This window comes from Macrobrachium rosenbergii, chromosome 49 (genome assembly GCF_040412425.1).
Source record: "Macrobrachium rosenbergii isolate ZJJX-2024 chromosome 49, ASM4041242v1, whole genome shotgun sequence".
Taxonomy (NCBI): Eukaryota; Metazoa; Arthropoda; class Malacostraca; order Decapoda; family Palaemonidae; genus Macrobrachium; species Macrobrachium rosenbergii.
Genome location: NC_089789.1, coordinates 11,934,865 through 11,959,114, shown reverse-complemented (window position 1 = coordinate 11,959,114; position 24,250 = coordinate 11,934,865). Strand labels below are relative to the sequence as shown.

The following is a 24,250-nucleotide window of genomic DNA, read 5'->3' as shown; positions in this document are numbered from 1 at the left end:
AATTAAAGATATGTATAAATCTACCGGCAGACTTCCTCCTCAGTTAAAAAAAACTACCAATCACACATCTTTAAACCCATTAAAAAAACAAAGAAAAAAAATTATCAGAAACAACAGTACATCACAGGAATTAGCCCCTAAGATTCCCATTAACCCGTCTTTAATTTTAGAAATATGTGTCAACCGGGACACTCCCGTATTCTCATCCTGAACCACAAATCTATTCCCCTTCTTTACTTCTACAACCTGAAAAGGACCCTCAAATTTAGGACCTAGCTTATAATTCATTTGATTCCTAACATTTATTTTCACACAAACCCTATCTCCCACAGCAACTTTAACCCTATCTGGCTTTGCATTGCTCCTTTCAACATATCCTGAGTTTACACTTCAAGATTCTTAGCAAGACACGCATCTCTCTCTTTAGCAGTAGAAAATAGCGATTTCACTGTATCATCACCCAATGGAATAGGTAATAAATCAAATGCATCCTGCACTGGGTAGCCAAATAGCGCTTCACTGGGAGACATTCCAGTGGTATCACTAACCACAGAATTGATGCTATGCTGCACCTGTTGAATATATCGATCCCAATTTACATCACTGCACCCTACAGTCATTCTGAGAGCTTCAATTACCTTCCTATTTACCCGTTCACATAGTCCATTAGCTTCTGGTCTATAGGGAATAATAGTGACTTTCTGAATGCCCATTACATCCGCAAGACACTCTTAACGTCTTGTTCACAAAGTCTCTCCCATAATCATCTGTAATTAGCACCTCAGTAACCCCATAATAACAAATACGTCCATTAAAGAATGCAACTGCCACCTCATCTGCTGTTTTATGCCTCAAAGGAAAAATCTCTACAAACCTAGTTAATTCGTCAACAACCTCCAACAAGTGCCTATGGCCATAACTAGACTAACAGAAATTGGATAACAGGTCCATATGGACCCTAGAAAACCGTCTGCTGGGGATAGGAAATGAACCCAATTTACAAGAAACAACCCTTGATGGCTTACACACATTACAAACTGAGCAACCTCTCACAAAGTCTTCCACTGACGTGAGCATATTCTTCCAAAAGAATTGTCCCCATATATTCTGATACATCTTGTAAATACCGAAATGCAGACTGCCAGACCTACAGTGAACAATATCCAGAACTGTAGGTACTAAACTCCTAGGAACAACTATTTGCGTCATATCACCCTTATCCTCACTATTTCTCTGTCTGTATCTAATCTTCCTAACTAACAAATTACCCTCTAACTCAAGACCTGCAAAAGGCAACTTATAATTCTTCCTAACTAATTCCCCTCTAAGAAATGCTTTTGCGTCTGCCAAAATCTCATCTTCATCCTGTTTAGATTCTACTAAACTAACATCCCAGTCTATACAATCTCCAGATACATAACATACATGAGTACCATCTGCACCAGAAAAACTTCGAAAGGTTTCCACTTCAACATTACGTCTACCCTCTATATACCTAAGCTTGGCATCAAAATCCTGATTGTCAGATACCACCTAGCTCTTTTAGGGGAAAGATCTGGCTTATTGGATCCAACAATGGGTAATGATCCGTAAGAACCTCTACTTGATTGCCCATCAATACCATCTTAAAATGAACCAAACTAGACACTACAGCAAAGGTCTTTGTCCACTACCGACCACAGCCGTTCATTACTACCCCATGTCTTAAACTTCCTGCTACAAAATGCAATCGGATGGAGTCTTCCATTGAATTTCTGCATAAGGCAGGCCCCTATATCATAGTGACTGGCATCTGTCACCAACATGAAAGGACATTCAAAATTAGGAAATTTCAACACTGGGGGATTAACTAAGGCATCCTTAATATTCTGAAAGGCTGATTGCTGTCCATCTCCCAATACAAACTGCACATCATCCCTCAGGACACCTGTTAAGGGAGATGCCAAAATAGAAAAATCTTTCACAAACCTACGAAAAAATCCAGCTATGCCCAAGAAAGACCGAATCTGTTTCTTGTTCTTGGGGCTAGCAAAATCTACAATTGCCCTAACTTTACCCTCATTCACTTTAACACCCTTCTTAGAAATGACATGACCCAAATATACTATCTGCTTCTTAAGAAAATTACTCTTAGCTAATTTTATCTTAAAACCAGCTAACCTAAGCCTCCTAAAAACCTCCCTAAGAACCTTTAAGTGTTCCTCTACAGAATCAGTGGCAACTAAAATATCATCCATATGGATAAACATGGATTTCCCTAACAAGCCATGCAAAACTGTATTCATTAGCCTAGTAAATGTCATACGACTACCTGATAAACCAAATGGCATCCTCGTGAACTCATAATGCCCCTTTAGCAAAGAGAAAGCCGTGTACTTTCAACTCTCCTCACTAAGCAGTACTTGCAAGTACCCTTCCATCAGATCAATTGAAGAATAAATATTCTTGCCCCAATCTCAACAAATAAATCTGATAACACCACAGGGTAACAACCAGGAATGGTTTTCTTGTTAAACTTCCTATCCACACAAACTCGGACTGAACCATCCTTCTTAGGCACTGCTAACAACGGAAAATTAAAAGGCGAGGAACTGGGCCTAACAATGCCTTCCTCCTCCCACTTATTAACCTCTTGCTCTACCTGTTCTCTAATCTTAAAAGGAATCCTATATGAAGGGACAAAAATAGGCTAGAGTTATCCTCTAAACGAACCTTGTGTTCTAACACATTTGTTAACCCTAACTTATCTCCTTCAAGTGCGACTATGTCTGCAAACTCAGCCAGAACATCTTCCACAACCCCAACATATTCTTTAAAATGAGCATTGGCTAAATGATCCTTAAAAACCTGCCTCCTAGCCTGTGAATCTGCTTCTGAAAATCCACACATGTCCCCAACAATAGCAACTGAATTATCTTCTTCAACCCAGCCAACAAAATCGACTGCCTAAGAACCCTTCTGATAATTCCGAATTGAGTCATTACAGTTTAGCAATTCCACCCAAGTATCCCCTGAACTCGATACATTGCTTATAGAACCCGTACACACTAACCCCCTCCAGCTTTTCGCTATACTCATCCACACATCTACACACACCTGTCTGAATTTATACACACCTTTCACTTGAACTTTCACCATAGGAACCATACCAGGACCAAGAACCACATCATTCGACAAAACCCCCTTATAACACTTCCTACCCACAGAAACACATTCAGAATCCACCCGCAGATTCTCATATACACCCAATCCATTATCACCATCCACTCTACTTACATCCATTGCCTCATAAGGCACAAAAACACCAGGTACTCCAACATTTATACCACATACCCCTGTATGAACTGAGACTTTGTGTCTCCAACGATGGTTCTGTAAAAGCTCTACCCCCAAGAGATAAATTCGCATCTCCGTAACCCAAAACCTGTAACCTATTTGCTTGAACATCGCATACTGTCTCTTTAGCAGGTCTCAAAGAACGATCTGAAAACATCGATCAGAACAACTCATAATTCATCAAATTAACAGAGGTGCCTGCATCTATAAAAATATTCACATCAACCACTGGCTTTGCCTCTGAGCGTTCCCCCAGAAATCCTATATCACAAGAAACAACCCCTTTTATCTCTTCCCTTTTTGCTGTTCAATCCACCAGATATTTTGTTGGCCCCTAGAGGCTCCCGAAAAACCTCCTCGAGGAGTTCTCCTACCTGCCAGATCAGCATTCTGAGGTGTGCTTCTAGACTCATTCTGTTTAATAAGCGAGCAAAACTGCCAACCGTGATATGCAGACTTGCAAGTTCCACAATATTTCACCCTGCAAAACTTCTTAGTATGACCCTGCTCATTACAATTATAACAACACCCTTGGGATCCTGAACTCGCAGAAGTCTTATCATCCTCTGTCTTGGCACATAACCTCATAACTGTGGAGTCAGAATTACTCTGTGTATGATGCTTCGGAATAGCCCCGGAAGATTTCAGCATCCTGTCCAAAAAGGAACTATCTACTGTAGGACATTTCGACAAGTGCTTATGAACTTGAGAGAACAGTAAATTCTCATCCGACCCCCTTTCTATTTCCTTGTCAAAACTATTTACAATAGCACCAGGGACGTCATTCAGGATCCATGCATATTGCAATAGTTTCTCTATCATAATAGAGCCTCCTTTTACTCAATTAGAATTTCTCAACTACTTTGAAAAATCCCTCGTAGCATCAAAACACCTGGCACTAAACATGGCCATCGAATCATGGCCTTTACAGACCTTGAAAAGAGATCTGAGATCTCAAACTGCATCGCCAGCTCCAGCTGTTCCATATGATGTTCTCAAAATACCCTTAAGATTGTCCCAGGTCCTACACTTCATAAAGTGATGAATCCGGCAACTCTGTCCAATATCCCCTTTATCTAAACCAAGGGAGCCTTTTGCTTCATTGAAAGCTTCTACCCCATCCATTATTTTCTTGGCAACTAAAAAATTCGACACCCTCTTTATAAAAATTTCGAGGGGAACTGTAAGAACGCCATCAACCAGCCAGGGAAAGGGCTGAACTCCGGCGTTTACGGATGTAAATTTGTGCAACACTGTCACTTTGTCCTTATCTCTGTTTGCCTCCACTAGATTATTGGAATGAGAACCCTCCAAGTTCCAAGAACTCAATCTGATCTCAACTTCATATAACTCCCAAAGGTAGACTGAGAAAGGAGGGAGAAAAAAAAAAGGTTAAAAATTCAGCAAACTCCCAACACTAATGCAAATACAAACCATTAAATTAAATTCTAAATGCCAAATGCGAACAATAAAGTAACCTTAACTGCAGATGCAAACAATAAAAAAAAAAATTCTAAACTCCAAATGCGAACAGTGAAGCAGAAATACTTCAGTCCACCCACACAAAGAAAACAAGCTCACAGAGAGAACTGGATAGCAGCGCCACTCAATAACTCTATAAGTGTGCAGTCGCCTCAACTGCAAAAAACTGCTTCAGTCATCAAAGAGAACATGTATACCAACCAAAAAGACACACCCTATCTGTTAAGAATCTTGATTTCCTCGTAATATAAGTCTCTTCGGAGCGCACCTATACACTATTTTACCAAGTGTAGCCACCAAAGCTCTGACTAGCATGCACACGCAATCGAAAAAAAAAAACACTCGATCGCCCTTGAACCAGCTCGTTCCCCTCTAATTCCTCACTACAACCATCGCAAAGAGAACACTTATGTAATAATATCCCTCTCTGTCTTCAACAGCCCGCACTGCAAAAGTACCTAGAAACAATTCCTAATCTGAAAAAAAAAACTCACACTCCGCGCACGACTTACGACCCATAAACACACCCACTTATCACACAAGACCATTAGTGATTGATCGTGCATTGCAGCATCTCACTCCAAGAGGACAGAAAATGGCCAAAGTAAACAAACAATGCTACCACCTTAACTCCTCAAAGATTATTGGAAAACACGCTAATACGTCCTACATGTCCTAATTTCCGCATCACCAGTCTCTTCAGAGGCTTTCAGAGGTCCCTAGTCAGCTGCCACCAAATAACTGTTGCCCAGTCGAGAGGTAATTTCATTGCTTACCTGTTACTACCAAGTCGAGGAATCCCATCTATTGGTAGCATTGGCAGTGGCCACATCAAAAGGCTACTGGTAGTGCATCTCTGTACTTACTCTGCATTCTCATTCTCTCTCTCTCTCTCTCTCTCTCTCTCTCTCTCTCTCTCTCTCTCTCTCTCTCTCTCTCTCAGGTCTACAGCGAAACAAGCTTTACCTAAAATAATTTATTTGACAAAATCTAACATGACTAGATTGCAAGAAATAAGAGATAAAGTAAAATGGAATATTAAAGCTCCCAAAAGGTCAATCATATTACAGTCTTTACACTGTAACTCGCAATAGGTCAAAATAAGTCAAAGTCCAGTACATTCCCAGTGAGTACATCTTCAACCTCTTTCTCAGTGAAACATCTGAAGTCGTCAAATAAATCCCTTATTAACCTAAAATGCATAAAAATAAAAGATATGGGAATTCCTCCCATGTTACTTATAAAGTACACACAATGTAATACATGCTAAAAAAAAAGACGATATATAAATGAAAAACACAATCTACAGTTTGGGAAATTTAACTTGGTTCCTACCTACAAACAGTCTTAATCGATAAACCTCGAACCACAAAAGCTTCACTGAAGACTTCTGATAATTTTTGATGTTGGTCTTTGAAAGATACTTTTTTCCATAACTAATCCCTTCACACCCTGGGACTCCGCCAAAAAGAAACGCACATACACACGTTTCCACCGGAACCTGGACATCTCCGGCGAACACACTCACGAAGTCATGTGACCAGTTCCCACGTCTTGAGAATACCTGATGTCACAATTTTACTTAATTAGGAAATGAGTCAGATAACAGCTAAACATCCTCTCCAGGATTTTGGGAGAGTTTTTCTCCACATTTGTTAATTAAACATTCACTGTGTATTGTAATTCAAAACATACTTTTGGCCTACAGGCTTTTCATATATACATGCACATACCTATGCATACATGTATGAATGTATCGCAGTAACCTATGCATACATGTATGAATGTATCGCAGTACGTAGAAACCTTTCACTGGCAATAAGTAGCAGAAAAAGTTCAAAAAAATTCCAGCAAGTAAAATTACGTTCATTACAAAATCCTCAAACAGCATGCAGATAAACAAGTATGAGATCGCTGTTATTGACAGAAATATATATTCAGCAAAACTAGCTTTGGCCAGATTTTATAAGTTACTCTAATAAAGGGAAATGTTTCCCAAACCAAAACTCTAAATAACTCCCTGCTAGCTCTGTGGCCCCATCCATGAATTTTGCAGATTTCTCATGTACTCCTTCCTCCTCTGGACCTTTCAAGCTGAATATTTTCTACCCACTTACTCCGTTTATTTTCCACTACAGACGTGGGGATGGAGAAAGGAAATGTGATGATTCCTCAAGCGAATACACATAAACAAAACAAGATTCAGTCAGGAAAGGTCAAGAGATTGTTAGGAAGGAAAGAGAAGCGTGTCAGCAGGAGGAAGCACCTAGGAAAAGCATCAAGGAAAGAAATTTTGCACTTTGTTCTCTAACTCGTGAGCACTCTTATGGGATCTTCGCTTCCTCAGGGTAATACAGAACACATAGAGAGAGAGAGAGAGAGAGAGAATATTCGTCAGTTTCATCAAGAAAAACAACTTTACTAAGAGAGAGAGAGAGAGAGAGAGAGAGAGAGAGAGAGAGAGAGAGAGAGAGAGAGAGAGAGAGAGAGAGAGAAATTTTCGTCAGTTTCATCAAGAAAAACGTGACAACCATACTTGAGAGAGAGAGAGAGAGAGAGAGAGAGAGAGAGAGAGAGAGAGAGAGAGAGAGAGAGAGAGAGAGAGAGAGAGTTTTCATCAGTTTCAAGAAAACGTGACAACTTTACTGAGAGAGAGAGAGAGAGAGAGAGAGAGAGAGAGAGAGAGAGAGAGAGAGAGAGAGAGAGAGAGAGATCTTTAAGTCTTGACGTGAACTTGGTACGTCTAGCCTTAATCTGCTGCTTCAAGGAACAAGTTTTTGTTTCACATTCTATTTTTATCTTGAACATGATCCTTGAAAATTACTTTTAGCTCTGAGAAAAAATATAACGTCCAGGCTTTCTGAGTGTTTAACTTGTAACTTCAAAGCTAGCTAGCTAGCTAGCTCTCTCTCTCTCTCTCTCTCTCTCTCTTTAGAACAGAAACACAATACCTATGTCATGACCAAAGCAAAGGAGAGAACTAGGTAAGTATTGCATACTTGATTGTTGTGAGTCAAAGAATGCTCTAAGCATGTAAACTACTGTATTCGTGACTATATAATTAAGAGAAAGATAAGTTCATATACTGTCATTTCCTTAAACGTCTAACACTGAAGTACTTATACGGTGACTGGACTTTTTCCAGGGCTTAAAACACATACAAGGGGGCGTGACTTACGTCTCACTGTGTCCATACTCAAAGAAGTAAAAGCTCTTTTGAAGTTCATGTTTAAACATACATTAACGGCTTTGAAATTTTAAAATTCGCAAAACACTATATTATCTTATCGTTGGTGGAGTGTCCATGGAACCTGAAGTATCGAAACAGGTCGTAAGCCTAAACCGAAATAAATTAGTATGAAGAGAAAAGTAAAACGATTAATTCATAATGTAAAAGAAAATTAACAATTGGCTAACGAACTATCCTGAAACTCTTACAATTTTACCTGTTAGCATCCTATATCAACACCTAACTCCAGCTAACATACATTTGCTTCTCGAAGCATACAAAGCAAGTAGGCCTTCGCTCAAAGATATCCCATTTGAGGGAACGAGGTAGTCACATTAGGCCTAATTCTTGTATATTTCCCTATAATCAATCGCTCCATGAAACTGCATGACAGTTTTTGAGCATCCCGTTGAACTGCACTTACGGGGAAGCATTATTATTATTATTATTATTATTATTATTATTATTATTAAATCGTTGTAGAGCTCATGTTTCCATCTTCCCATGTTCTATTTTTTCTCTTCCTGTATTTCCTTCTACCTTCTCTTAATTCCTAATGCACCATATTATTTGGAAGCTTGAATATCAAGTCAAGGGACCCTGTGGTTGGCTTGTTCTCTATGGATAAAGTTCATCTGAATAATAATAATGATAATTATAACGTGTTCCCTTTGTTTTTACGTAGCCCTTGACAAGCAAATCTCCCTCCCATATGACCAGAATGTGTTTAATCTGTCTTTCTCCCCCACCCCCGCCCCCACAACCTCAAAATTCATAATACCAAAATCTAGAATCATTTTATATACAACAAAAATTTTCACTTCAAAGCAATTACCTATTGTGTTTAATTATATTTTAGAGTTTATTTACATGTTTTAAGTCTCCCTACTACAAGCATTTGAAAAAGCTTTGAAAAGTTCTTCCATAATCTAAAGCAATTCCCTTACATGAAAAAACAACATTCACTTTAAACTAATTACTGCCTCAATACTTTTCATATCAACCATTCGGTTATAACCGTTGCCTTTCTTGATGTATGTAACCCTTCTCACCCTGCCGCCATCCATATTATACTGCTTCAGTTTCTCCTAACCTTTCAGATTTAGCCAAAACTCGGGCTCTTGCCCACACTATTCTTTTACAGAGGGTTTCCAAATTGATGCGTTCTAACTTGATCAGTTCGAAATAACCTTCGATTATCAGCTATTAAACTTTTACTAAAACCATTACACCTAAAATTTTCAAGCTGCATTTCCTGTTCCTACCTTCACTTACACAATTCTCATCAACAAATTAAGTAAAAGCAGCATTTTCTGGCAGTATACACTTCACCAGCCACTCCCGAACCCCCATTCTTATTTTCTATTTTCTATTTTCATTACAATACAAACTTCACAAAGGGTACCCACGCATTGTTCTCCCCTAATAGCCACAGTAGTCGCATTTCTAAATATACCATCAGTAGCAGCGTCATCAAAACTCATTTTGACTAACTTCGGATGGCCAAGGCCCAACAGATTCAAGGTACGAGATTTTATATTTAAGGATATACTTTGCTTTAAGACTATAAGGATAACCTTAAAATCAACATGACTTTTCGCAATGCTTACACTTCTGCAGGATACAGGTAATGCATTAATACAGGTAATGCTTACACGAAAACGCATTTAAAGAGCCTGACTAAGCTGAAAGCATTCATATCTATCTTCTGGAAAACCTCATAATCCAAACTCATAATCCAAACTCATAGTCTAAGCTCATTTGAATATCTGCCACCCAAGAACTGGCTATAAAACTGTACATAATTCCTGATCTACATTCCAATGAACAGTATTTTCTGTAGGCCATTTAAGGTTTGAGCCGAAAGTAGCTAAGTTACTTGAAAAGATCTTAAGCTCTATAAAGCAAATTTCTTCATTATTTCAATGCTTCCTTAAGACCTGTCCACACTAGCGGGAACTGCTTGACGGGCAAACACTGTTCCCATAACCGTTCCACTATACTGACCGACCGAGTATGGAGCCAGAACGATGCGATTGTCTGGTAACCCTGCTTCAGAAGCGAGAGAAAATTTAAACAGCTGGAAGAGCCCGTCGGGCATGCCCGCTTGTGTGGACAGGCCATCAGAAAACTTAATTTTCAGAAGTTACTAACAATAGCAGCACAAAGAGATCATGAACTCTGTTGTAGATCCAGTTTTCATACTGATCAAGCCCTGGTTTTGCAAGCTTTCTCTTAACTCTGCTAGTAGTATATTGAGGGCATTAAATTGCATGGGACAATACAGCTAATGGAGTCCATATACCTTTGCCCAAGTTAACTAAGTAGTTACCTAGATCTCCCAAAATTTCACTTTGCAAACTTGATACTTGTAAAAACTCACATCCCACCATTTGTAAGACCAGTAAAAAAAATCCTTGATCAAAAACAAAATCCTCTAAGCTTTGGACATTTGAAAATCCCTGTAGTGATATAGCATGGATCAAGTACATTGTATGGGTTATCTGGAAACCTTATAAACATTGCCATAATGTCTATAAATGCACTTAGATGTAAATTGGGCTGTACATCAGTATACTAATAACTATGGAAATTCAACTTTTTATTTTACCAACATTACCTTAATACTCAAACCACACCTCGGATACCGAAGTTCAAGATAAACTGACAATTACTAGCTGACAACACTGGCTACAAAAACAACACTGGCTAACAAAAACAACCCTTAAACAATCTGAAGTGTCTTAAAAGTTGTTCATGGTATCTTGAAGCTCCTCACTACATTTAATAAACGAACTCGTTCCTGTAGCTGCCAAAACTTCAGCTATTTCAAAGCCTTGAAAGAAGTGTGCATAATATATGCAGACTCCAAACTGTTTCCAAAGACCATTCACCACGGCAAGGACCAGACCCTACAGATGATGGAACAGTCGTGGTGCAATCTTACCACTGGAACTGAGGCTTTAATAAATTTCTAGTTTCCATGAGATCTAAGATTAATTACTATTGACACCATTTCTATACACGCAAGTACTATGCTTTTGATTTTCAAGAATAGTTTCAAAGGCAGTTTCAAAGGTGGCATCGAGTCCCTACAAAATAGCTGAACAGACCGGCATTCAATAGGTTATTCACACGGAGTAAAGAAATGCTAAAATTTCAATTATAATTTAATGCTAACAATATACAATCAGGTCATCAGCCTGCTCCCTTTTCATACACTTGTTCACACCAACTAAACCAAAAGAGAAACAGCAGATATCCAACCTAAATATTTAAATAGACATTTATAAGCAAATAAAATTTTACCTTATACCTTAAGGTAAAAGTATATATTGAAATGATAGGAAATACTGTACACTTGCGGATTGTAAGAACCCAGAAATTTTAAAATTGCAAAAGTAAATAGCAAATTTGTACATAGCAAATTTAAAATAGACTATGTTAAATAAGCATGTGAACAATGTTTCACTTGAGACAATATCAGGAACGGTAAATTTGTAAGCATGCTATTAGATACTCTGCTAACCTTCACAAACTGGTTTAGGATTTATTTTTGCCATACATGGGAAATGATTTTCAAAGTCCCTATAAAGGGACACACTGAGTTCTAACTCCTCTATACTTAAAGAATAAAGCATTTCATATTTAAAAACTTGTATACTCATAAGGAAACTTACGTGAGGGAGGATTGTTTCGACGAGTTTCGACGAGTGCGACTATCCAATAGAGAAAAAAGGTGGTGGGTGTTACAGCTTAAAACCAGAGTGGGGCGAAGACGGAATGGGCTGGGCAAACTTAACTGAAGAATATCTAGACCAAAAAAATTTCACAAGCTTCCAGACTTACCAACAAACCAATTTACTCAAAGAAATTTCTAATACACGAGTACACCCACTCCCTCGCTTTGGCCAGTGCTTCCAAAACCCATTTTAGTCCACAAGATTCGGCAGCTTTACACACACAATTCTTGGAGTAGCAAACTAACTTGTTGATGCAAGTCAGGTTGCAAATATAAACCACCACGCAAAGCCAGGCACGGAAGATGAGCAAGAAAACCACCAGCACAAAAGACACGAGCCAAGAGAGCATCATCTTGGGTTCTCTGTCCACTTCGTTATAGATTTTGCCGGCCCTTCGACGTCCCATTTGCACCTGCAAAGAATTGACCAGCGTTACCTTCAACCAACATTTCTTCAACTACACTTTTTCCAGCAACACACACATATGAGTAGAATGAAATTTAAAATAGGATACCTAAGCTTGTCCCTGCACTGACCTAAGTTACCTTTATATAAAGTTTCTCTGAACACCAAAATTTGCCCTTTAATTATAAATTCCATGTGTAGCTAGTTTCAACAAAACCACCTAAATGCAACTTACCTACCACATTTATATAGCAAAGTTCAATCAAATCTAATAGACCAGATCTGATTAAGAACAGTGATAATTCCTATTTGAAAATATCAAAACCTTGAATTAGGAATTGACATCTCCCTCCCAGTCCAGTCTTCAAAACTGGGTAAATTTTTAGAAAGAGGAACCAGCCCAAAATGACATGAAAATATGTTTTTCTAGGTGATTTTGATGTGTTTTGCACGAATATCACCTTCATTTTCCTCGGAAATTAACGGTTTTAGACTTTACTCGGAGCACCTACAGTTTCCCGGGCCCACTCGACCGCCGACCGAAATCGGCGGAAGAACACCAAAACCAACATGTCGTCCTGTTTGTGTGTGCTGTCAGTAAGGCCGTGTATGGAACTGGCGCTTCGCGCCTTATCCGCATATTTAAAGATTCTTGGCAAGCACGACATTTTCTGGCAAGAGGTCACGTTACGCTGCACGCGCTAGCCACAGGGGTTACAGTAAGGCCGTGTTCTTCCGCCGATTTCGGTCGGCGGTCAAGTGGGCCCGGGAAACTGTAGGTGCTCCGAGTAAAGTCTAAAACCGTTAATTTCCGAGGAAAATGAAGGTGATATTCGTGCAAAACACATCAAAATCACCTAGAAAAACATTTTCATGTCATTTTGGGCTGGTTCCTCTTTCTAAAATAATACCCAAAACGGCCCTCAAAACTGGCCTCTACCGGGTTAAGTTTCAATGGAACCAAATTTTAAGAACTAGTAATACCTTCAATGCATGGAGACATTATGGGTAATGTTTATTAAACATAATAGGCTGGCAACCAGCTTACTTCCTCTGACAGTAATATACGAGCCAAACCATTTTTTACTCTTGGAATATGTATTGTTACAGCTAGAAGGCTTTGCAGTAATTACTGGTAAATTCCTAAAATGCTTACCTTTTCAAACAGGTAAACATGTTTACAAGAGGACGCACGGAGGCTGACTTACCATGTCTACAGTAGTGCTGACATGGCCTGAAGTACTTTCAGAATCACCCTCCAGTGTTACTTTAGAGCGCCCAGCATCACAAAGGATTTTTCGTGCCTTCAAGGCAAATTCCACTGCCTTTGCATGCAAGTCCGTTGGTTGTTTGCTAACTGGTAGAGAAAAGGTAATTAAACTCAATTTCCACAAATCCACGAAATATTCGGTACCTGCAAACCAAATCCAACATCCTTTTCTTCTGACAATTAACATATAGCTAATCAGTTCACTTTACATGATCAGATAAGAGTAAGGCCCTGTTATACCTAACCTATCCCCTTTGTGGTTAAGTCCAGTACTCTTGACATACAAAGATGGCGAAGCCCGATAATCCATCGAAAGTCATTAACCAAAACCTAACCCCCCACTGTCACAGCACGCTTGAATACAAGACTGTAGTCATGCCACTTGACTACATTACCCAAGAATTTATCTTATATCAGTTTCCTTGAACTATTACTTTGACTGCAAGACAAGTCTATAACAGCTAGTTAAAGTGCAAATAATAACTAAGAAATGCAAAAAGTTATATACAAACCATTAACTCCAGCTCCACGGTCCTCCTCTGGTACCGGAGAATATCTGTCAAGGATTGACTTCATCGCTTCAATCCTGGCTTCAGCAGACTCGTTCGACATTGCTTGCTTTCCGAACATAACCTGGGCTTCCCTGTGTATGACATTAACATTAAAATGTTAACACCTCCAAATTTAAACCAGGAATATAAAGTTAATGACATGGTTTTAAGTAAAGCAAATTCTCAGAATATACCCATGCATACATCCCTAACTTAAATGGCACTTCCTAAATGATTATGTAATGAACACTTACACTACAGTACCAACATTTTAACAGAAAAATTCTTGGTATACCAAATACAAGAATTGCTGAAAAGCCTCAAATCCTAAGATTAAACTCTGTACATTACAAATTCTGGTAAACGGTAAGAATACATCCAAAGCACATTCCTTATAATTTTGCACGTAACAGTGAAGATAGGCAGTACTTGAAGGCAGTACTTGAATAGCTTTCATTAACCTGGACAGTAGAAAACATTGAAATTAAAACTTCAAAGTGAGAACATATACAAATTAAAAGTTCTGATTAGTTACCCAACGACAATTAACCAACATTAATTGCTGCTTTTTGTTCAAGGATAGAACTTGGTAAATCTTACTCACCTCAAGCAAATCGTCACCAAGATTCTCATTCTATCTACCTAATATTTATCAAGAATGGGTAAATTTTGAACTATAATCAAGCATATTGTCACTAAGATAATCTCACTATCTCTAAGTAGGGGTTAATCAAGAATGCATTGCTTCTTATAAAAGCAGGTAGCCTTGCCACCACAGCAAATCCACTCCCATCCCAACCCCATCACCGTGACAAAATCACAAATAGTCAACATTCATGGCCAAAACATGGTTTCAGTCATGTATACCTGTGGAGAGAAGTGAAGCTTGCTTACCTTACTTGCCTACCTTACCTGGTAGAACTAAGTTATAGGTACAAGGCGGGTATTTAGCGCGAAATGGCAGTTTATAGTATTTTGGATGCTTATTAACAATTTAACGTTAATTTTTGGCGGTCGGCTGTAATTAACCTGTAATTAACCCTTGAAGTCCATCCAACAAGACAGAGCACGGTTACGTCTGTTTCGAACGGTTCATATCTCGTCCGGCAAGTGCAATAACTTGTTAACGTATGGGTAATTACACTAGTTTTAACACTTGACAAATAAATGTACTTACCAAACACTCCTAACTACAGCCTATTTACTTTGACGAAACTATTACCAAAATTAAAAACACTTAAGATATCCACAGTCACTGCTCTTAAGTTTAAGCATATCAAAGATATTATACTTTACTGGGCTCTGAACGGACTTGACAACTAATTTGCCAAGCAGATAAATTGATGAACAAAACGTACCCTTCACTTTAACCAAGATAAGAATTTTCACCAGCCCAAACCATATTTATGACAAAACTACACAGAATGACCGCACAACTTATATAAACAAAAACGTAGCCTGCAAAATCTGGAACATATTGAAAGCAACTTAACTCGCTAAAAACAGCACACCAAAACAGTGAACAAGTAAAAATAAAAATATCACGCACCAATAAAATAAAATTTCCAGGTGGTTGTCCAAGAAAAAAGAAGGAATTACCTAGCTCTATGAGTGTTTCAAAAGACCCAGGAAAGTCAATGGACGCTAAAGGTAACGATGTTTTACTTCACTGTAGAACGTCATTGATAAAGAAAATTGAAGCCACTAGATGGCGTTGTGTTAGAGGAAAAGCAGTCTTATTCTTATGAATATAGGGATGCCTACACCATGTCATCTCTTTTTTGTAATAATAATAATAATAATAATAATAATAATAATAATAATAATAATAATAATAATAATAATAATAATAATAACGTGACGCCACTTATTTCGAGATCTGAAGGAAAATATAATCTAATGGATAAATTAAATACAGCCGATTGATTGCCATAGGCCTAATTTGTTCTTGTATATATAAAGAAGGTTTTAGAAATAGCTTAAGATTTTAACTCAACGCAAAATATATAACTGGTAGGGATTGTCCTTCGTCGTTAAGATGAAACCTTCTCTCTCTCTCTCTCTCACTCTCTCTCTCTCTCTCTTTCTCTCTCTCTCTCTCTCTCTCTCTCTCTCTCTCTCTTACACACACAAAAATGTATAGGCTATTATATATATATATATATATATATATATATATATATATATATATATATATATATATATATATATATATATATATATATGTATGTATGTATGTATGTATATCAGGACGCACATAAATACTTATGCATATACAGTATAATACATACATTACATTTAATGTCTGACATCCTCAAAAAATTTCTACACATCTTTCAAACATTTTTTAGTCATATGCAAATGGCGACTATGAAGCAAGTATGCTGAGTTCATGGTCACTAATTTAGCTAAATCACCATCATTATCACAACCGTCAGAATAGAATCGCAGATGACTAAATGTAATTCATACCCGAATACTGTACTTCATATATTACCACGATTGCAAAATCACATCTATTCAATATATTCATAATTTAATATTTACAAAAGTATGACTCACTTAGGCTCCATTTGGTTGATACGAGTGTCATGTTCTATATTTATTCATTTATTTTTTCTGGTACGTAATACCTTTTTTGCCTGTTAATGATTCACTTGATATTCATAAAGAAATATCTAAACGTTATTCCTGGCAATGAGTAATTTTCATGTGTGTAATTATATAGTTCTTGAGCTTTTTTTAAGAGGTGTGGGCATGTGTATAAAACTTTTGATGTGTATATGTCTATGTATATACACACACACACACACACACACACACACACATATATATATATATATATATATATATATATATAATATATATATATATATATATATATATATATATATATATATATTATATATATATATATATATATATAATATATATATATATATATATATATATATATATATATATATATATATATATATATATATATATATATATATATATATATATTATTATTATATGTGTCTATGTATTATTATTATTATTATTATTATTATTATTATTATTATTATTATTATTATTATTATTATTATTATTACCCAGTTGTTGTTCTTGTTTTGTTTCAGTCCACCCGCATATCAACAGCAAAGAAAAACAACGCAGAACAACCTCGTTATCCCTTCCCTAGTTTACATCAGCGACGACTCCCAGAAAAACAGCCGACGAACTCTTCAATCTCTTTTGACCTGTCGTCAAAGATACCGTCAGCACTCTCTCCTGGATTCCCTGTTTAGTATATAAAAGTACGTCTTGTTTACAAGTTGACTTATATTTGTTCCCCTGTTGTTCTCTGATGTTTAAGGACTTTGCGCATAGTTTACGATTATTGAATGTGTTATTATTGTGTCTGAAGAGAATAAAGAGTTGGTGTGAGTTCGTCTGTTCCTGCGGGTGTAGTCGAATGATTTTAACAGCTTGTGAACTCTGCAGCTTAATCTGGTTGTTAAGTATTAGTTCCTGGAATGTTTTTCTCTCTCACTCCGTTCGAATACGGTAAGTTGTTTTACGTATAAGCAGAATCCTTTTGACGTGTATGATCTTGAGTTTTGTGTGCTTTTTCATTTGGTTATGCTGTACGAAATGGTTTTATTTCTCTTTCTAAAGCTAACATCTACATACCTAAGTAGGTTGCAATCAACTAAGCATAATTGTTTCATCTACTCAAGTGCATCACGAGCAAGTAGGCCTAATTTTTTCCATCTACTTGCTGAACTAGATAAGCAGCAACTAGGCTAATTCTTTCACATACTTGTTTAATTAGATAAGCAGCAACTAGGCCCAATTCTTTCACATACTTGCTTAATTAGATAAGCAGCAACTATGCATAATTCTTTAACATACTTGCTTAAGTAGATAAGCGACAACTTGGCCCATTTCTTTCATCTACTAATTTAAGTAGATAAGCAGCAACTGGACCAAATTTCTAAATTTTTGGTTTACCGAATTCACGTGTAGAGATAGTCTTTTGAGTTAAGTTAGTGTTGCCTTATATTTGATGTAAATATATGCGATTATTGACTAAAGAAACCACGACTTGAGTTCCTTTGTCTCTTGATTGTGACTGACACTTTAAACATTGTCAAAATCTCTATCACATCACTAATTAACGATTTTGCTTGTTAAAGTTCTTCGTGGTGAATTAATATTGGCATTTTATAGTAGTAAAATGATTGTCACCTGTAAGTATAAAGATACCGTAGTTTGTGGTGTATGAGGTAAGTTTCATTGTCTGAGCTGACTTTAGGCCAATACTGCCTAATGCTATGCCTACCCGACCCCACCACCCCATTTTTTTTTTTTTTTTTTTTTATTGAATTTGAAGTAGTCTTTTTCTCATTAAAAGTCTATTGTGATTTTTTTTTCACCGCTCGTGCCCTATAACAGTTTGAATTTTTTGTTTTAAACTAAAATGCCTTTAGGATCTTTATCAATGAATTTTTACTGATATTGATATTCGCATGTACACAAAACCATACCAAGGTAGTTTGCATTTTACATGTCAGTCCCATAAGTTACTGAAATCTAATTTTTCCTTCAAATATGAATGTTGAGTTCCCTTAAGTTACTACAATGAATTTGTCCTTCAAATGTTAAATTTGAGAATTGCCAAAATTCAGTCGACGAGGTTACTACAGTGAATCAAATTTGTTTTTCAAATATTGAGTTCTCATAAGTTACTACAACGAATGACTTTGTCCTCCACATAATAAGTTTGAAAGTCTCAAAACTTTTTGATGCTTGCAGTCTCCTCAACAATGACCGAAGTTCCAGAAAACAGAGAGATGTCATCGCCAGAGCAGTTCGTGAACAGGATATTGGCCATTCCGCTGATTAGCAGTCTTCTTGACACCACCACCTGTTATTATCGGATGACAAAGGTGAGCTGGTGTTAATAAATCGTTAATAAATAATAATTAATTTATCTGAGCAGGAACAAGAGAAATAAAAGGTACAGGTTCACTGAGGTTTTGAATATATTTGATGTGTAATATAACATTGTGATTCTACAGAAGAGCTCCCAACGGAGATATTAAGTTTTTGACTGAACACTATAGAAATGGGTGTATATAATGCTGTGTAGATGAGATAATGGTGGTATGTTGGCGAAGCAATGTTGGAAAGTTGGCTAGGTAATGTGGGTTTATGGACTAAATAAACCAACACTAGTCTGAATGCCCCATGTATTATGGCCCGAATGCACAGAGTACCTGGTCCCAATGCACCACTTCCTAATTAAAGTGCATCTTTCCTTGTGGTCCCAATGCACTAACTTAGGCTAGTTCTCATAACTCTTACGCTTTGGGGAACTATATAGGTATCTATATTCACTCGGCAGGATTATTTTCTTTGATACAGCGAATCATTTACAAAGTCTGAATAAAATATTACAAAACTCTTACGCTTTGGGGCACTATATAGGTATCTATATTCACTCGGCAGGATTATTTTCTTTGATACAGCGAATCATTTACAAAGTCTGAATAAAATATTACAAAAAGAAAGATTAAAACTAATCAGTTAAAATGCATTATTCCTTATGGTCCCAGTGCACCAACTTAGTTCACCTAACACCTGTTCTTTGGGTAACTATATATATATTCACTTTGCAGGATTATTTTCTTTGATAAAGTGAATCATTTTAAAAGGTCTGAATAAAAATAGAACATTATAAAACCAACAAACACATAACGCTATGAGGGAGAAGTTTAAAACTTTACTACCTTGCTGGGTAGCTACCTCTTCATTTAAACTACAAGCCTAACTGTTTCTGAATAAAAATAGAATATTACAAAACCAACAAGACACTTTAAGACTTCTGCCAGAAAAATTCATATCCTATAGACTTAGCCGAAGTAAAATAAAATAAAATATTGATATCAAATATGATAAAAAGGATGAATGATATAGAAGCTTTAGTAAAGAAATGACTTCTGTTCTTTAAATTAAACTACTTTTAACAAGCTGAAATTTTTTTTAACTAGTTTCTAGTAAGAAGACAAAAATTTGATACCAGAATCAACTAGACAACAAGCGCATTTTTATGTAGTGTGGTGCATTCAGACTATTTACAAAATGGTGCATCCAGACTAAGTGGTTGGTGCATTTAGACCAGGCTGGTGGTGCATTTGTCATTCGGTCTAGGCAAATGGTGCATTCGGTCTGGTGCATTCAGTCAATGGTGCATGTCTAGTTTCCGTAACGTGGGAGTGTTGGCGCAGTAACGTGGGAGTGTTGGCGCAGTAACGTGGGAGTGTTGGCGCAGTAACGTGGGAGTGTTGGCGCAGTAACGTGGGAGTGTTGGCGCAGTAACGTGGGAGTGTTGGCGCTTTAATGTGGGAGTGTTGGCGCTTTAATGTGGGAGTGTTGGCGCTTTAATGTGGGAGTGTTGGCGCTTTAATGTGGGAGTGTTGGCGCTTTAATGTGGGAGTGTTGGCCAGATGATTCGAGAAATTTACCGTCTTTTGCTTGTTCTAACGTTCATCTCCAGGTGCTAGTACTACACAGTTTTATTGAAGCTGACAAGCACAATGTTCCAGATAGGATTCATCCCCAGGTGCTAGTACTAAACACAGTTTTTTTTAAGCTGACATGCACAATGTTCCAGATATGATTTGAAAATCTTATAAACAAAGACATAAACCAACGCATCTAAGTGACTGTTTTTGTTCTACTATAGACAAAAATACTTGATGCTTTATAAAGTGATTTTGACTACAGTTACTTTATTCATTATTCATTTCCTTCAGGCTAGACTGGTGTCTCTTTTACTAAACTCTGCTTTTATAGAAGCTGACAAGCACAATGCCCTAGATACGATTTAAAAGCTTGTAAACGAAAGCAATAAACTATTTCATTACAGTGATACTTGACACTGTTAAGTGTCTGTGAATTGCATTTATTCTATTCATTTTCTTCAGGCTAGACTTAAGCCTCTGAGTGGCATATTTCACTGCGTGGAAGACCTGACAACCGAAGTTATAACCCTTACCGGCCGATACGTAGCCACACCACTAGCAAACAGAATAGGAGGCTGGCACAACATTGATTCTTGGGCTTGTCAGATGCTTGACAAACTGGAGTCAGCTGTACCTCAGCTCAAAGAGCCAACCCAGAAGGTAAGAGAATTGGATTAGCGGGTTGGGTAACACTTGAGTTTAGGATGCAATGCGTTACTACCCTGAAGCTATTCTCCTTGTATTTTATAATTTACTGACATTTTTACTTATTTTTTGATCTGTTAAATAATTCTGTTTTCTAACACCTGACCACCTCTTTCTGTATCTCATATTACCTTCTGTAACTTCCTCCAAATGAACACTGCAATATTCTTTGAAAGCTTGAATTTCTAGTTAATGACCCCTACGGGCTTGTTCTACATGAATAGGGTTCATCTTCTGAATAACAATGATATTAAGGAAATAAGTTCCCATGTAAGGGGCCATGCAGTTAATTGTGTGAAAAAATGCCATTTGCTGATAATCCCCCCTGTTCGGTACCAGTGACACGAATCGTAGACACTAACACATATATAGTTGTTTGGTTATTACAAAATATATTTGTGAATGCATAGAAATGAAATTTGAAATTATGAAAAACTCACGTGCATCTCTTTAGTAGGATTATCCCTCAAAATAAAGATAACGATATTATTTCTACTATAAATTGACCAAAAAAGTGGTTCAGTGGATTGTTGGGCTAATTTGTTACTGATGAATTAGGCCTATGTGGTTATACTTTGAGTCTGGTACAAAAATTTGCTATCATAGACAGTCAAGGTAGCTGGCTGCGATAAATTGAATGTAATAATTTAAGTACTTTTTCCTGAAATATTCTGTAGTGTTGACTGGAAATAACCCTTGTTTTTGTATGTTTGCTGCAACAAGGGGTGTGTGTGTGTGTGTGTGTGTGTGTGTGTGTGTGTGTGTGTGTGTGTGCGCGCGCGCGCGCTCGTGTGAGTGAGTGTATTATAAACTTGAAGAGGGGAATCCAAAAGCTGTTAAGAAATGCAGATAACAGAAACTCATCCTTTATTTTGGATGAGGTAATTACTTCTACTGGCTTGTTTAGAAATCTTCCTAAGTAAATATGGTCAGTCTACCAGTAATAAGTTACAGTATATTTTTTCTGACTTTTCTCAGTTAAATGAGGCCCAAAGTTTCACTTAGATTTCGTTTAAATGAAGCATAATTTTTCATTAAATTTTTGATACGTGACTTTAGCCTTCATTCTATTTAGGATAGAAGAAAGTCCAAATATTCACTTAGATTTTGACACGTGACTATAGCTCCTTTCTGCTTCTGATAAAATTTAAGTATAAATTTTTCATCTAGATTTTGATGCGTGGCTGTAGTCCCCATTATTTTTTCACACAGAGGAAAGTCCAAACTTTCATTCTGAATTTTTATACGAAATCAGTTTGTTTTCTTTTCCAGGTAGAAGAAAGTGTATATTTTCATTTCAATGGCCTATTTGTCAGATATAGGAAAGTCCAATTTTCAGTTCGATAGCCCTTTCTTTTTGAGATAGAAATCCAAACTTTCTCGTTGAAATTTGATACGAGGTCAATTTGCTTTCTATTCCAGATAGAAGAAAGGGTCTATTCAAAGATCAAAGGCCTCTTTGACGATGTCTGCGATTCCGACGACGACAGCGGATGCATATTTCCAGACTCTGACGAGAGCGAATCGGAGGCTGTTGGTGAACCCTACGACACAGTATGCCACGGAAAGGACCTCCTGCCCCACAACGGGACGGACTACGAAACAGGCGAAGACGAAGAGACTCTTCGTAGAAGGGGGAAGAGGAGGATCTCCCCAAGAGGAACTGAAGGGCCACCAGAGGAGGAGTTCCAACCTGCCCAGCGCAGACCAGAGGAGCCCAGGGGCGCAGCCTAAGTTCTCGCTTAGCCACGGGTCCAGCGAGAACTCAGACAGCAGCGAGGAAATGATGATGATGAACCCCTGGTGGAAGAGGGTGTTCCGCAAGGCGAGGAAGAGTACCACCAGGGAAAGCCCTGACGGGAAACCAAAAAGGTCGAAGAGGCGAAGGGATCTCAGGACCGAGAAGAGGTTGAGGAGGAAATGAAAGCTGAAAGGGAAAAATCGATGATTTGTGAATGTGAAGAAAATTCCATTGAATCTGACGTAGAATCGAAGTCAAAGATGATGCTGGAAATGAATGGAGAAAGAGAGGAACATGAAACTGAAGATAAAGAAGGAAATTCTCAATCAGATGGAGAGGAAAGGCACACTCCGTTTAAGACAACACGAAAACAGGAAAAAAGTCCTTTACACTCAAGCAATGAAAAAATGAGCAATTCGCCAACACAACAGGATTTCTGAGTCAATTAATTCATAAAAAAGCTAGGCATTATAAATGGCTAAATATTATAAATGGCCGAATATTATAAATGGCCGAATATTACAAATGGCCAAATATTATAAATAGCGAGGTTTAGCAAATAATATAAAGTAAAGTATTTAATCATATTTTTAAGTTTGTAAATACTGAGCATTATGAGACATAATTAGTTTTAATTATGCTAAATTAAATTAGAAGAATTTGAATAGCTAAAAAGAATGAATGTTCCAGGTACAACTCCCAGTTTTACTGCAACAGAATTTTGCAGTTTTCTGCAATTATATATTTTTTCATATTTTAGGGATTTTAAATGTTTTAGGAATCCTTTTGAGTTCAATAAAGTTATAACCTGCAAATGTAACGTGTATTATTTTAAAGTAATTTTAAGTCCACCTTTCACGCTAGAGACAGGACTGCTAGAATGTAATGGAATACAAAATTTAGGCCAAAGGCCGAAGCACCGGGACCTACGATGGGGTCATTCAGTGCAGAAAGGGGGAAACTGACAAGGGAAAAGCTTTGAGTTGTGTAACAGGATAACCTTTTGCAGTTGCACTACGAAACAATTGATTGGAGAGGGTGCAAAGTAGATGGGAGAAAGAGAATGTGAATGGAGGTACAGTGAAAAGAATGAAATAGGTTGCAGCTAAGGGCCGAATGGACGCTGCAAAGAACCTTAAATAATAACTACGGTGCACCGCATGACGTGCACTGGCAGCACTGCCCTTTTATGGGGGCTGAAGCACTTGAACCTTATGGACAGTAATGCACATATAATTAAAAAGATGAAAAACCTGATTCTTAATATGCATACTCT

The 24,250-nt window shown here is 37.4% G+C and overlaps 2 protein-coding genes across 8 annotated transcripts in view; one reads left to right on the top strand and one right to left on the bottom strand.

The window, feature by feature from the left end:
- Positions 1-23,789, top strand: part of LOC136832092 (perilipin-3-like) — a 95,721-nt gene extending 71,932 nt beyond the window's left edge. The window contains exons 1-5 of one of the 3 annotated variants that reach the window (XM_067092733.1): positions 6,962-7,166; positions 17,139-17,315; positions 18,817-18,950; positions 20,991-21,188; positions 22,656-23,789. In XM_067092733.1, coding sequence (XP_066948834.1) covers positions 18,828-18,950; positions 20,991-21,188; positions 22,656-22,967 — 633 coding nt within the window. In that variant the 5' untranslated portion in view covers positions 6,962-7,166; positions 17,139-17,315; positions 18,817-18,827 and the 3' untranslated portion in view covers positions 22,968-23,789. Of the gene's footprint in view, positions 1-6,961; positions 7,167-17,138; positions 17,566-18,816; positions 18,951-20,990; positions 21,189-22,655 lie in introns of those variants that run through there. The other 2 variants (XM_067092732.1, XM_067092731.1) reach the window with 2 other exon arrangements.
- LOC136832093 (uncharacterized) lies at positions 11,205-15,653 on the bottom strand. Of its 5 annotated transcripts, none has more exons than XM_067092734.1 (4): positions 15,566-15,653; positions 13,978-14,108; positions 13,404-13,552; positions 11,205-12,202 (listed from the first exon to the last, which is right to left on the bottom strand). In XM_067092734.1, the coding sequence occupies exons 2-4, from the start codon at positions 14,093-14,095 to the stop codon at positions 11,909-11,911; spliced, it is 561 nt and encodes a 186-aa protein (XP_066948835.1). In that variant the 5' UTR covers positions 14,096-14,108; positions 15,566-15,653; the 3' UTR covers positions 11,205-11,908. The 5 variants fall into 5 exon arrangements, with proteins under 5 accessions (XP_066948835.1, XP_066948839.1, XP_066948836.1 ...); XM_067092738.1 differs by having other exon boundaries at positions 15,616-15,650; XM_067092735.1 differs by having other exon boundaries at positions 15,510-15,589.
- Positions 23,790-24,250: the final 461 nt, after the last annotated feature.